Source organism: Hemicordylus capensis, chromosome 2 (assembly GCF_027244095.1).
Source record: "Hemicordylus capensis ecotype Gifberg chromosome 2, rHemCap1.1.pri, whole genome shotgun sequence".
In the NCBI taxonomy this organism is placed as follows: domain Eukaryota; kingdom Metazoa; phylum Chordata; class Lepidosauria; order Squamata; family Cordylidae; genus Hemicordylus; species Hemicordylus capensis.
The window spans coordinates 301701721-301717145 of NC_069658.1; the positions used below are offsets into that span (position 1 = coordinate 301701721).

At 45.1% G+C, this 15425-nt stretch overlaps 1 protein-coding gene across 3 annotated transcripts in view; it reads right to left on the reverse strand.

Moving 5' to 3' along the window:
* The window catches only part of MGLL (monoglyceride lipase), a 121778-nt gene that overhangs the window by 83147 nt on the left and 23206 nt on the right, over nt 1-15425 (reverse strand). For all 3 annotated transcript variants that reach the window (XM_053292778.1, XM_053292779.1, XM_053292777.1), the window contains exon 3: nt 14620-14726. In XM_053292778.1, the coding sequence (XP_053148753.1) occupies nt 14620-14726 (107 nt within the window). The remainder of the gene's footprint in view (nt 1-14619; nt 14727-15425) is intronic.

Genomic DNA, 15425 nt, shown 5'->3' on the forward strand with positions numbered 1-15425 from the left:
ACCACGCAGATAGGCAAGCGGGAAGTCAATATTTACTTATGTATGGAATTAGATAAATGAATGCCATTTCCTGATGAAGCTGGTATGGAGAAATAGATCTGCATCTATTTCAGAATATTGATGGCATCCCAGACCAAACTTGCTGACAATCTTTCCCAGCGGTTTCATGTAGATGTTAAAAGGCATTGGAGACAGTATGGAGCCTTGTGGAACCCCACACTTTAGCTCTAGCTTTTCAGAACAGTCTCCAAGTGACACCACCTGGAATCTGCCAGAGAGGTAGGAGCGGAACCACTGTAAAACAGTGCCACCCAATCCCACCTCCTTCAAGCAACCCAGCAGGATACCATGGTCAATGGTATTGAAAGCCGCCGAGAGATCCAAAAGGATCAGCAGTCACATTCCCTCTGTTGATCGCCAATTGGAGATCATCCATCAGGCCGACCAAGGTAGTCTCAACCCCATAACCCACCTGAAAGCCAGTCTGGAAAGGATCTAAATAATCTGTGTCATCCAAAAGTGTCTGGAGCTGAGAAGCAACCACTTGCTCAATCACCTTGCCTAACCTAGCAAGATTAGAGACAGGTCTGTAATTAGCTAACTGTGAGGGATTCAATGCAGGTTTCTTCAAATAAGGTCCAATAATAGCCTCCTTAAGACAAAGAGGCATCCTGCCTTCCCTCAGAGAACAATTTACTGTGTAAACATACATAAAGTGCCAAGTCAAAATATAGAAGCCCAAGTTGGAAAGGGAGATTGATCAGGACCAAGGGATGATTAGCATTTGTACTTGGCCATTTAAGATCCCAGATAAATCTCACTAGAGTCCATGAGGCCATGCCTCCATGGGATGAGTACTTTTCAGAGCTTCTCAGCCAGTTCAGGGAAGTATCCACCTCCTCTGTGGTGTATGTCATAACAAAAAGTAGTGGTGAGCGTGACTGGGGCAATTCCTGGACTGAAATATCCTTTTGGTACTTGAAGCAAACAGCAATTTGACTCTAAGGCTCCACTGGCCTCAGATCATAAATGATTCATTTGGACATACCCCCTACTCAAGTCAATGAGGTAATGCATACTTCTGGGCAGCGTCCCAGCCAAACTTTAATCTCTGCTGCAATGCAATTATTTGAGAGCACCTGCTTTTGTGCTGAGAACACATCGTGTTATACTGAGCCAGATCATATCAAGTACTGGATCATATCAAGGATAATGTAAGGATATGTCTGGTTGAAGGCTCAATTCCAATTCATCTATCATCAACAGCCTCCACTTTCTTTAATAACTGGCTGGTTTCCACTTATTACAAGATTCACTGTCATCCTGCCTTCATAAGATCCAAAGAAAGCAGACTGAAAGTGAGAGACAGATAAAGTTCAGAGTTGCAATGAAACTGTCCTATGGCTGAACCATCACTTCAGTAGGCCCTGGTTTGGGAGATATTTGATATATCTGTACATAAGGAACATATACCGTATTTTATGGACTATAAGACTCACTTTTTTCCTCGAAAAATATCTGCCAAAATTCAGGTGCGTCTTATATGTTTTAACAGTTTAATATGTTAAAACTCTGAAAAACTGGATTAAAATTAAGGTGCGTCTTATAGTCCGTAGCGTCTTATAGTCCGTAAAATACGGTAGCACTTGCATACAGAGAGGTGAATGCAACATCCCTGAATGGGAATGGGGAGGGATAACAGACGGAAATGCTGTCTGTTCAGATTTTATATCAAATCTCCAGTGGATATCAGAGCTTTGCTGAGCCATCATGATTTGAATGCCTGCATTTGTGAAACAGTTTGAAAAATGACAACCCAGTTATGCTCAATCTGTATAGTCATCTGGTAGCCTTTCATGGGATTTTGTTCCTGGTTATTGTAGAGGGACCTTCTGTCTCTAGCTCTTCTTGGCAGCAATTGTATAACACAGCGCAATACAATATAAAGATGTGTGCTTTGCATTTTCACCATCTAAACAAAGCATTTCAGACTGCTTTTTACATTAAAAACAAAAAACAATTGCCCTCCCTCCACAGTTGGCTTCATCCAGTTTCACAGGTTAAGAAAAAAAGATTGATGGAGATTACATTTCCCCATGGTGACATTGTAGATTGGTGGCTGACATTATTTCTGATCTCCTGCTTTGTCATCTGTCTCAAAAGGGGGAAAATGTTTATGACTGCCTTTTCCCCCTTTTCATGGAGGTAGATGAGATATGGGTGAGAATTCCCAAAAGGGCAGCATGGCTCCACAGCTCTCATAAAACAACCAGCACGCCTGTGAATTACCTATCTAAAAGCTTTCCTTGCTGATAAAATATTCTAATTACCTCTGCATGGTTTAGAAGCTCCCCCTTTGATTCCTAATAGCTGCAAGAACTAAGGATTACATTATTGCTTCATTAATCCATCCTGCTGTGATGCAGGGCACGAAGCAAGGCCTGAATCATGCTTCAGCGGCCCTATCTAGACCCAAAGATCATAAGAGATGCAGAGAAAGGTCAGAGCATGGCTAATCTGAATTAAATATTTCTTCACCCTGTGGGGATGGTGCTTGCAAAATCTAATCCAAGGCACCAAAGGTTTGGTTTCCTTAATAGGCTCTGCGGAATGCAGTTCAATCAGTTTGCTGGATACAGCAGCGGCAGCAACCAGAGCAGGCAAAACTGAGCAGGGTCTAAGAACCTGGAGAGGCACAAGTCACCTTAAACTAGGTCAGAAGAGCAGCACGTGAGTTCAGCTGCAAATGATGTTTGGGCAACACGCAATTGGGGTGTGTGGGGGCAGGGAAGGGTAATGCTGAGGAAAATCATGTCGACATCTGATCAGAAAGCTTTCATCACATTCTTGTGGTTAATATTCCAAGCAAGGAACGAAACACATTGAGGTTGTGCACACGACCCAAAATGCTGGGGGTGGAGGGCTGGGGGCAAGACAGGCTCCTGTCTGCCTCCTCGCAAACAACCAATTTGTGTTTTCGGGCTCTGCTGCTTGCACGGCACATGAGCCATGCCATAGTGAGGGACAGAGCAGGGAGCCGGCGGAGTAAGTCCTCTGGCATCCCTCAATGCATCACAGAAGGAGTCTGGTGCATTGAGGGATCCTCCGTCAGCTGGCTGCTCTTACTGCCCGGTTCAGCCTGCACACACACATGGCCCCACTGGGGGTTAAAGGTTGGGTTAGGTGAGGAGGAAGCACCAGGATCAGGAACGGAAGCACCGGTATCGGGAATGACCACGACGGCACTCCACACATGACCACCACACTCCACACTGAGATGTCCTAGCCTGGGTTAGGCTGCTCGTGAGAATAGCCTCATTATCTCACACAAAACAGGTTCTCATGTTCGTGTCTTGTTCCCTTCACAGGCACCAACCTTGATGGTCCCTCAACCCGTTCCGAGCTTATCTGAACACAGTTGTTGCACATCCTCCATCCAGTTCTGTTGCATCAGACCCAAGCTCATCTAATTCAGCATTCTGTTTCCATCAAATGCCAGTTAGATGCCCCCAGAAGCTTACAAGCCAGGCATGAAGGGGAAGCAGTTTTTTCTCCAGTATCTGATAACTGGATGCCCACTGCCACTGGACACAGGGATTCTTTTTAGCTATCCTAGCTAACAGCCACTGAAAGACCTATCCTCCAGGAATTGTCTACTCCCTTTTAGAAGACATTTGTATTAATGGCCATCAGAACTACTGAAATGAATCATTTCATGCAGTCAGGTTTCATGCATGAGCCCCACAAAAAAACCAAAATGGTGGCTGTACAGTAGCAGGGCTTTCTGGAACGCAGCTAAAGACTGTTGGAAGCACAAGGATTTCCCACTGTTCTTATCACTAAGAGTCACTAAGGCTCTTAACACGAGCAGCCATACACAGGCTTGCACAGCCCTACATGGATGGGTAGGGCTGCTTGTGCAAAGCGCCAGGATCAGGCCTGATCCTGGTGCTGCCCAGCCAGGTAGCCCTAGTTTTTTTACCTGGGCTAAAAGTGAGGTGAGAGGATGTGTGTGCACCCTCTTACCCCACCACCCAGTCATGTGGCAGCATGAACTGCCTGCAGCCCCCGCCATTCAGGCTGCTGGCAGCCTGAGCTACCATAAAGGCTGGGGGAAGGGGCGCCCTGGCCTCTAGAATGCCTTCAATGCACCGCTTGAGCAGCACGGTGCATTGTGGGCTTTCTGGAGGCCAGGAGTGCTTCCCCCAGCCTTTCTCTTGCCATGCTGCTCACCACAGCAGCACTCATGTGGGAGCACAGTGCAGTGAGCCAGGTGGGAATGGCGATCATGTGGGGGAAGGCAGGAGTGAGCCTGCCTCCCTTCCAGCCTTCCCCGGCCTCGGGAAAGGAGGTTGTGTGAACAACCTCATTGTCTTTATGTATTCAACATGTTGGATCCTATTCACCATTTGTGGAAATAAGTTTCTTTCCCATAGCAGACTCCTGACCTCTCCTGAGGACCAGGGAATCTTTGGGAATGGGGCATCAGGAGATGCAGGGAATTGCCAAAAGTTGGGCAAACCTGGCAGAGACTCTTGACTCCCCCTCACACAAGGTGCTTCTGCCCAATTTTGGACTGTTCTGCAGCTCCCTGTGTCCCATCCTGTTCTTGAGAGTCCCCAAACCCTCAGGGAAGGCTTTCGGTGGGGATTCAGGAGCCTGTTTGGAGAGGAATAGAGGGCAGGGAATTCCATGATGGAGAACAGGGAATTCCCTGACAATAGCACAGAAAGGCAAGAACCTTTGCAGAATTCTGGAGGCCTAGTTATGGTTGCTATATCGGTTCCATAGAATAAAATACATAGGGTATGATCCTGTTCAACCTGGAAAAGGAAGTTCCCGTAAAGAACTGGTGGCTGAACAGTATCTGAACAGAACCCTATGTATTTGATTCTACGGAACCAATTTAGCAACCATAACTAGACCTCCAGAATTCTACAAAGGTTCTTGCTTTTCTGTGCTATTGTCAGGATAAGGGACTAGAAAAAATGGTCTGCCCCCAAAAGTTAAGAGGGCCAACTGGATACCAGAAGTCTCTATGACAGATACATTGACTATAAAGCTTTACTCTTCTGTAGTCCAGCTGTCTTGTGGCCTAGCAGGCTGCTCTCAGTCAATGATACAGTTGCCCCTACATATCCATTCCTCACCCACTACTATGGCACAATGGATTCCCAGGGCACTTGAGAAAGCTAAACCACATCACCCTTACTAGAGCAAACAGAACCCAGCAGCAAGTACGTATTTATATTAATTACTTCAGAATAAAAAAAAGAGTGTAGTGAATACATGCCTTCTTGGACAACTTAGGTCTGGATAATGGGGCACTTGCTGCACTAAGAAATGTTGCACTTTTAGTCACAGCATCTTATTCCATTTTTCTTGAAGTAATAAAGCCAACCTGACCATACCAGAATTGCAATTCATCAAAACACATCTAGCCATTATTCTCACCACCCACAGCTTGGACAAATTTAGTTCTTTCAATCTTCTCGTGTAAATCAGCCCTTTCAACTGCTATATATACACATCATTAAAAAGGCTCCTCTGCTTTCTGCAACAATGGCCCTTTAGAGGTCTCAAGATCAAAACTATAGCCTTGCTGAAAAATCCCAAATATTCTAAAATGTACAATTCCTACTGTTTCTGCGGATTTTTTTTTAAGACAGAAAAGACTTTATTAATGATGGGTTCTTTCATAGGAAATGCAAAAGACAAATCTCAGTATGGTAACTCTCTGGGGGAAAGAAATACATACTTTAGTTGCAAACTTCTTAAGACTGTGAAGACAGGATTTTTCTTTTTTTCTTCAAAGGAACAGCCTCGCCTTTCCCTATGATGTGGCATTGCAGTGAATGGAAAACAACGCTTATATTTTGGGCTTCAGAGTTATAAAGAAAAATGCAGTGCTAGGAGGCCTGTGTACTGTCTGCGCAATTCAGAGCTAATGTTCATACAAGTTCTAAATAAACCAAGTAGAAGCACTGGACAATGGATGGAGGGTGCTGGGGAGGGAGAAGGGGGATAACTTTTTCTCACTGACAGACAAGCTATCTGTTATATTAAGCCCATAGCTTGGCCCTGCACTATTGGTTTTCCTCACTCAAGAGCAGCCATGTGCATGTGCATGCATGAGAGAGAGGGACTGGCACCCTATGGTGTGTGCTGAGGAAGGGGGCCATAGTCTTGATCTTGTGGCTGCTACCTCCCCTGGAAGGCATTGTTTTAAATACCTGTTGGAAACTTCTGATGTTCAAAACTGTGTTAAGACACATTAAATAAATAACTAGGTCAAAATGGGTAACATTGTCCATAATGGACAACGGACTAACCTAGATGTGACATGGTTACTTGTATCTATTAGGGAGTGTAGCCACCTGTAAGGAAGTGCTTTAATGTACCAACTTCCATGTGGAGCAGGGTGGAGAAACCCCCCAGAAAATATTACATCAGAATTGGCTCCAAATTGTAGAAGAATTCTGAGAGAATATATCAGTGATGTAAGGGCTGTAAGAATGTTGCAGCTGTAAAGGAGAAACAGTGATTATGTAAAGAAATTCCAACTCAAAGCTCAACTTCAAATAAATCCAAATATTTGAACATATGGAAGTGAGGAACAAAGTCATCCAAGCAACGTTTACTTTGCCAAACTGCAATGAACCTCAGAAGAAACCCAGAACTTTGGAAACCATATTTAAAAACATAAAAAGAAGCTTCATGCATAAGTGAGCAAGATAGTGAGAAGTGAAAGAGAAATGTTCCTCCTTTTGTGTGTGTTTTAAATGTAAAAGCTCACACACAACAAAATGCAGCAGTCTTGATCCATTTTCTTCTATGTGACTTGTCAATTTGGGAAAAATCTTTTTACTATACACAAGGTTTTGGTGACACATCCAAAAACATCTACAAGAGTATAATGCCTTGATAATACATCCTGACTCACAAAAATTACTGAATGAAATAGCTTTACCAGGTGCAAACTGTTAGCAGTCTATTTTGGAAATTGTTAACTCAGAGAGTTGTTTTTTTTTTTAAAGAAAATGATCACTCTTGGCTAAAAGACCATTATTCTCTAGCATAAAAAGATATTCAAGAGATACAGATGGAACACACGTCTCATCGTGCAGTGCAATACAAGCATATTTGCTTCTATTCTTCCCCAGTTTCCAGATGTGCCATTCTTTCCACTGTAACTCTTTCCAATAAAGTGCTCATCTATTTTTGCTTTAATGCATACATCTTGGGAATATGTATGTTTCAAACTGAAGAAGATAAAGAACCAAAAGGATAAAGATAGAGGCCTCACAAGTAGCAAGAACACTCCCAAACCTAAAGTACAAAGAACCTTGGAAACCTCAGATTTACACAAAATGTCTTGGTTCAATGCAAATGCAGTCAATGTTCCTTTAAAGGTCAATGCAAAACTTACGCTCTCCATGTACAGGCCACCAAAATGGTTTCACATGGCAGTGGATCCACAAGAGCCTAAAACATTTGCATACTACTTACCACAGAGATCTAGTCAATCATGCAGCAAGAATTCATGCACATTCCTGGAAGCTGCTGGTTCTGGAGACTGCTCATGCAGTCAGACCAGTCAATACACTAAGAAGGTTACAAATGCTATGGTTCAAGCATGGAGTTCTGGTATGCACAAACATATCCTCCAACAGCCTTCGAACATCTGAGTTTGCCCTAAGGGCCACACAATACCATCTTCACAAGATCTTCCTTCTGTTGCTCCTGCTCTAATCACCCCATCCCTAACACTTATTCTCTTCGGTGCCACCTTTCCTCCCCCACTACTCTCCATTCAGAGTGCTGCTCCTTTCCCTTTCCCCTCAAGTTAGCGCATAAGCCCCTCAGAGCTTTTCAGAATGGTTCCTTGCAGTTTTATGTTGCTGAGGCTATTCAGCAGCAGGGAGAAAGCAGGACAGGTCTGTTGCCCCACTGGCACATTTCCATACAAGGGGCTCCTTTTCACGCTACTTCTGTTGGCTTCCTTGAAGTCGCTTGAAGGTCCGACTCCCTGGAAGCAAGCATGGGCCTCAAGAATTACCACTTGGGCACTCCCTGTTTCCACCCATCAAGTGCGTAATAAAATAATATGAAAATCCTGCTGAGGCAGCATAGAGGTTCAAGCAACTTCCCCCAAATTTCTGAAAGCTAAATCTTCCCCTCAGGAAAATGAAGCCTCTGATGGATTGTCTGGTGTAAGAAGCTTCCTGCCCCAGCATTCTCGTGCAGGCCCTTAAAAGATGCCATGTTGCAGTCACTAGGCATACTCAGTCCAGCAACTGAGCAGCTTCCCTGTCTGACTTTTACAAGTATCATAACTGGAGCAGAGGCTAAACTGTGGGGGAGTTCACCGTGATGTACCCTTACATTTAACCTTGCTAAAGGCCATCCAACAAGGACTGTATGCTAGGAATAGATTGTTGATATCTCATTAACAGCACGATCTCTTCTCACTTTTTGACAACCACTTGGCAATATGTAAAACAGCTAACTGTATTGAAATTTGTTATAGCACTGACATACAGTGAGTTAGTTTTGCTCTGAAATGAGCAAAGTGGCAGCCAGGTGATTATTTCAGGCTTCTGATAAATTAGGCCAGATACCTTTGCATCAGTTTCATGGAGGTCCTGCCTTTAAGATTTTTTAAAGAGTGTGATCTCTATGAATAGGCACAATAAAGTAGGCAGGTCAGTCACTGTCCAGAGCATTTTTCCTCATCTCTACTAGCTTTGGGCTTGAGAAGTCTCGGACATTGTTTTGTGCAGCTAACTGAATAATGTGAGAACTTCAGGAAAAAAAAAATCATCTTTCATTTCAGAGAAGCAGCAAGTTTCAAGCCCTCATTGATCAAGGAGATAAATTTTATGTGCAATAGGCAAGATCCTTGTGCTTAACAACCTATTCTTATTAAAGACAAAGAAGTGACAAAAACGAAAGGCTTCTTTAGGCTTTTAGGTTTCTAATGGACCAGGAAATAGAATGTGTATCCCATTCAAAGCATAATAGCCTCCATTAAGTGTCATTAAAATGGGGTGGGGAGAGGAGATATATTCAAACCTGTATGCAGCCCAAGTATACACTCCCAGATGGTCATTAAGGGGAATTATGAGCTTAATTGGTCAAGCTGCATGGTTCTGGCATAAGGCAACCTAATGAAGTAATTGGGGTTTCCTGGGTAGACAAACATGGGTTAGAAATGCACGTCCCTGCCTTAAACTTGCAGAAACATTTGGGGGCTTTCCCATAAAAAATGCCCAGCTGTCAAAAAACTAAGAGGAGGGGGAAGCATGGGGAGTGGGTCATTCTTGTACCAATGTATAATGCTTAAGGGAAAGCACATTGCAGGCGTTGGCTCTAAAACCACTGCTTCTCAACTGCTTGTTTTAGAAAGCAAATTGAATCGTTCTGTCTTTGGAAGGAAGCAGTTGGGTGTGTAGAGGAAAATTCTTAATCATCTTTCTCCTTGGGAGAAAAACAGGAAACAGTTGCATGTAGAGTCAGTATGGTGTACCAATTAGAGTGCTGAACTGGGACCAGTGAGACCATGTTCCAAATCCCCAGCCATGAAGCTGACTGGGTGACCCTAGCCTAGGCCAATCACTATGCCTCTGCCAAACCTACCTTACAGAGTGGTTGTGGGATACAGGCGGGCAGGGCAGTGAGAATAGGAAAGAACCATGAACTGCCATGAAAGGGCAGAAGTCGTGGGTGTGTGCTCGGTGCAAGGAGCTCCTGGCTCTCAGGGAACAAATCCGTTCCCTTGAGACCAAGGTGGCAGATCTGGAGAAGCTCAGGGAGACAGAGAGGCATGTGGATGAGACCTTCAGGGATGTGATAGAGGCATCCCACTCCAGGGCTGGTAGCTCCTCTGCTGTCAAGGAGAATGAAGGTCTTGGGCGAGGAGGACATCGGTCTGAGGAAGAGGGAAATGCTCCTTTAGAAGGGACCCCTTCCGTGGACGATGAGCCCATATCCTCTCGCACAGGGGATACTCCTCTGGGGGGTGGGGGCCTCCTTGTAGTTGGTGATTCGATCATTAGGGGGATAGAGAGATGGGTTTGTGACCCGCGTGTTGACCACACGGTGACTTGCCTGCCTGGTGCGAAGGTTGCGGACATTACGCAGCGTCTAGACAGGCTCCTAGGCAGTGCTGGGGAGGAGACAGCTGTCGTGATGCACGTTGGCACCAACGATGTGGGGAAATGCAGTCGGGAGGTCCTGGAAGCCAAATTTAGGCTGATAGGTAGCATTTTGAAATCCAGGACCCCCAAGGTAGCATTCTCAGAAATGCTACCTGTTCCACGCACAAGTACAGTGAGACAGGCAGAGCTGAGGGGTTTCAATGCGTGGATGAGACATTGGTGCCGGGAGGAGGGCTTTAGATTTGTTAGGCACTGGGACACATTTTGGGGCAAGCAAGGCCTGTACAAAGGGGACGGGCTGAACTTGAACCAAGATGGAACTGGACTGCTGGCGCTTAAAATCAAAAAGGTTGCAGAGCAGCTTTTAAAATGACACCTGGGGAACAGCCGATGGGAGCTGGGCAGTATCCCGTTTGGCAAAAGCCATCCTTTAAAGTGTGAGGCTGCAAAGAATTCAAATAAAACAGATGGGGACGGAGCAGAACTGCATAAAGAGCAGACGGGAGGCTGTGCCAGCAGGTCAAAGGAATAGCATACATCAGGGGAAAGATTCAGTGTATAGGTGCTTGTATGCCAATGCCAGAAGCCTCCAAGCCAAGATGGGTGAGCTGGAGTGCTTGGTTGCTAATGCAGAAATAGACATAGTGGGCATAACAGAAACATGGTGGAACAGTGAGAACCGGTGGGACACTGTTATCCCTGGGTATAAACTCTATAGAAAGGACAGGGAGGGGCGCCTTGGAGGAGGGGTAGCACTGTATGTTAAAGAAGGGATAGAATCTAACAAGCTAGAAAACCTAGGTTGACTGGAGTCCTCCACAGAAACCCTGTGGGTGACTATACAAGGCCGGAAAGGAATTGTGCTACTTGGGACATGCTATCGCCCTCCGGATCAAAATGCCGACAGTGACTGGGAGTTGCAGGAGGAAATCAGGGAGGCGTCAAGGAGAGGCAGGGCTGTAATTATAGGTGATTTCAACTACCCACACATAGACTGGGTAAATTCACATTCAAGTCAGGACAAAGAGGTCAAATTTCTAGATACGCTAAATGACTGTGCCTTAGAACAGTTGGTCATGGAACCGACCAGAGAGAAGGCGACCTTGGACCTAATTCTGAGTGACACCCAGGACCTGGTGCGTGATGTCAGTGTCATCGACCCTTTAGGGAACAGTGACCACAGTGCCATCAAATTCAGCATACATGCGGGGAGAGAATCACCAAGGATGTCTAACACAGACATTTTAAATTTAAAAAGAGGAAACTTCTCCAAAATGAGGAGTATGGTGAAAAGAAAGCTGAGGGGGAAAATCAGGAGAGTCACTTCGCTCCAGAGTGCATGGCGTTTACTCAAAACCACAATACTAGAAGCCCAGTCAGATTGTATACCCAAAAGGAGGAAAGGTACCACTAAGTCCAGGAGGATGCCAGCATGGCTAACGGGTACCGTCATGGAAACCATAAAAGGGAAGAAGACTTCCTTCCAAAATTGGAAGGCCTGTCCAAATGAAAAGAACAGAAAGGAACACAAACTCTGGCAAAAGAAATGCAAGGTGACAATAAGGGAGGCAAAAAGAGAGTTTGAGGAACATTTAGCCAAAAGTATCAAGGGGAATAACAAAAACTTCTTTAAGTACATCAGAAGCAGGAAACCTGCCAGGGAGGCGGTTGGGCCATTAGACAATGAGGGAGTGAAAGGGATTATTAAGGAGGATATGGAGGTTGCCGAGAAACTGAATGAGTTCTTTGCGTCTGTCTTCACGGCAGAGGATACTGAGCATATACCTGTTCCTGAACCAGGCTTTTTAGGGATGGAGGCTAGAGAGCTGAGTCTGACAGAAGTGACAAGGGAAGATGTTCTAAACTGTCTGGAAAAACTGAAAGCTAACAAATCACCAGGGCCGGATGGCATCCATCCAAGAGTCCTCAAGGAACTCAAATGTGAAATTGCCGACCTCCTTGCTAAAATATTTAACTTATCCCTGAAATCGGGCTCTGTACTAGAGGACTGGAGAGTAGCAAATGTAACACCGATTTTCAAAAAGGGATCCAGGGGCGATCCGAGAAATTACAGGCCGGTTAGCCTAACGTCCGTTCCAGGCAAATTGATGGAAAGCATCCTCAAGGATAAAATTGTAAAGCACCTAGAAGAACAGGCACTGCTGGGAGTGAGCCAGCATGGCTTCCGCAAAGGTAAATCTTGCCTCACCAACCTTTTGGACTTCTTTGAGAGTGTCAACAAGTATGTGGATAAAGGTGATCCAGTTGACATAGTCTACCTGGACTTCCAAAAAGCTTTTGACAAAGTTCCTCATCAAAGACTCCTGAGGAAACTTAGCTGTCATGGAATAAAGGGACAAGTACATGTGTGGATTGCTAACAGGTTGAAAGACAGAAAACAGAGGGTAGGTATAAATAGAGAGTTTTCACAATGGAGGGAAGTAAGAAGTGGGGTCCCCCAGGGATCTGTACTGGGGCCAGTGCTTTTTAATTTATTCATAAATGATCTAGAAGCAGGGGTAAGCAGCGATGTGGCCAAATTTGCAGATGATACCAAACTCTTCCGGGTAGTGAAATCCAAAACGGATTGTGAGCAGCTCCAAAAGGATCTCTCCAAACTGGGGGAGTGGGCGACAAAATGGCAAATGCGGTTCAATGTTAGCAAGTGTAAAGTGATGCACATTGGGACGAAAAACCCCAACTTCAAGTATATGCTGATGGGATCTGAGCTGTCAGTGACAGACCAGGAAAGGGATCTTGGGGTTGTGATTGACAGCTCGTTGAAAGTGTCTATTCAATGTGCGGCAGCTGTGAAAAAGGCAAATTCCATGCTAGGGATCATTAGGAAGGGGATTGAAAATAAAACGGCTAACATTATAATGCCCTTATACAAAACTATGGTGCGACCACACTTGGAATACTGCGTACAATTCGGGTCACCACATCTTAAAAAGGACATTGTTAAACTGGAGAAGGTACAGAAGAGGGCAACCAAGATGATCAGGGGCCTAGAGCACCTTTCTTACGAGGCAAGACTACAACACCTGGGGCTTTTTAGTTTAGAAAAAAGACGACTGCGGGGAGACATGATAGAGGTTTATAAAATCATGCATGGCGTGGAGAAAGTGGAGAGAGAGAGATTCTTTCCCCTCTCACACAACACTAGAACCAGGGGTCACTCCATGAAATTGATTGCCAGGAGGTCTAGGACCAACAAACAGAAGTACTTTTTCACACAACACGTGATCCACTTGTGGAACTCTCTGCCACAGGATGTGGTGACAGCCAACAACCTGGATGGCTTTAAGAGGGGTTTGGATGACTTCATGGAGGAGAGGTCTATCAATGGCTACTAGTCGGAGGGCTGTGGGCCACTTCCAGCCTCAAGGGTGTGCCTCTGAGTACCAGTTGCAGGGGAGCAATGGCAGGAGAGGGCATGCCCTCAACTCCTGCCTGTGGCTTCCAGCGGCATCTGGTGGGCCACTGTGCGAAACAGGATGCTGGACTAGATGGGCCTTGGGCCTGATCCAGCAGGGCTGTTCTTATGTTCTTATGCCCTGAGCTCCTTGGAGGAAGAATGTGATTTAAGGAGAAATGGAAAAATAATAATAGTGAGGGGGCTTGCTTTGCTTCTTCAGCTGCTCAAAGCAAGATAACCATCTACTAGGACACGTTTTTCTGTTTCTTCAAAGTGTTTCCCCCCCTATATTCTTCCTTTAGACAATTTAACAGCTAGAATGCTTTTTTCAGGACAAGCCTGTCTTGTGGAGGATAGGTCTCTCAGTGGATATCAGCCCTGGAGGCTATATGGAAGTTCCATGTTCAGAGGCCGAATACCTCCGAAGAGCAGTTGCTAGGGAGCAGTTGCAGGAAAGGGCTGCAGCTCTCACACCGTGCTTGCAGGCCTCCCAAAAGGCATCTGGTCACTCTGGGAAACAAGATGCTGGCCATGATGGCCCTTTGATCTGATCTAGAAGGGCTCCTCTTCTGACACAGACCCAGCTTCCTTCTTCCCAAAACTCCACCTTCCCAGGACAGTTACAAGCATGATGCAATCGTGGGGAACCAGACAAAGGAGCGAACACATGCAACAAAAATGGGTTCATCGAAATCCAAGTCAAAATGCTCAAGTTTCTTGCAAACTTTAACTCCGTTCTAGAGAAAATTTTATGTCCCCACCACCACCCTTCACAACACAGACATAGCTCCATCTTGGTATAACACTCTGTAAACACTACATCTCTCCTCATATCTGGATTTGGCGATAAACAATTGCACCACACATTCATTTGACATCTGACAGTCAAACAAGATAAAGTAGACAGGCAAAGCCATACCAGGTGTCTTATATTAACCTAGAATTAAAGTATTGCCTCTATTTTCTAAGGGCTGAAAGAGCTTCTGACTTTATGATTCTGCTACTATCTCAACCACGCACTGTTCTTTCAGTGGCACTCACCGTGATCATGTGCAAATACAAAAAAGTTGATTCCTGTCAGCATCTGGGCCAAGTCATCATAGCGACAGCAGTGTTCTCCAGCACCGTGAGCAACAAACACGAGGCCTCTAAATGGAGCATCAAGATAGAAAGCATTAACTTAGAAACCAGGGGACATACAGACAGAAAAGCTATGGTTAAAAAAGAACAAAACAACAACATGGATATTTACAAGTATGCTGGGCATCAAAAAGATCAGGTTAACTGGATCAGAGCCTGAATGTTACTTACTTATTTTAACTCTGCTTATTGTAACCACACTGAGATGCTGAAGAATTGAATCCATATGTAAATGTCCCCAGATCATCTAGCAGAGGCTCTGTTAGGAACAGAGGTTGGAACCTCTTAGGTTCTATTTTCATTGGTCTCTGCTTGGAACTTACGGTATAATGGCCCTTCCTCTATTCAAAACACTTGAGAAAATGTGTACAGGAGGCCTGCACAGTCTGTGACTCCCCAAGTCAAATGAAGACCACCAACTGTGTCGGGCGGCCCATCTCTTGTTTTTGCACATGCCTGGGTCTGCCAAAACTGTGGGGATGTCAAGCACCTGGCAGATCACAATTAATGGATGGTGGTCTGTGTTCACCTTCAAAGGCCAGGCCTACTCTACTGAGAATCTGTTGCAGTTTTACCATGTCATCTTCAAGGCATTGTGAGCATCACTGCCAAAGAAGCACATCAGACCTTTGGACCCTTTAGGGCTCCACAATCCATGGGGCTTGTTCTTTTGCAGTTCCTTTCATCTCCAGATGTTGAGACACTGT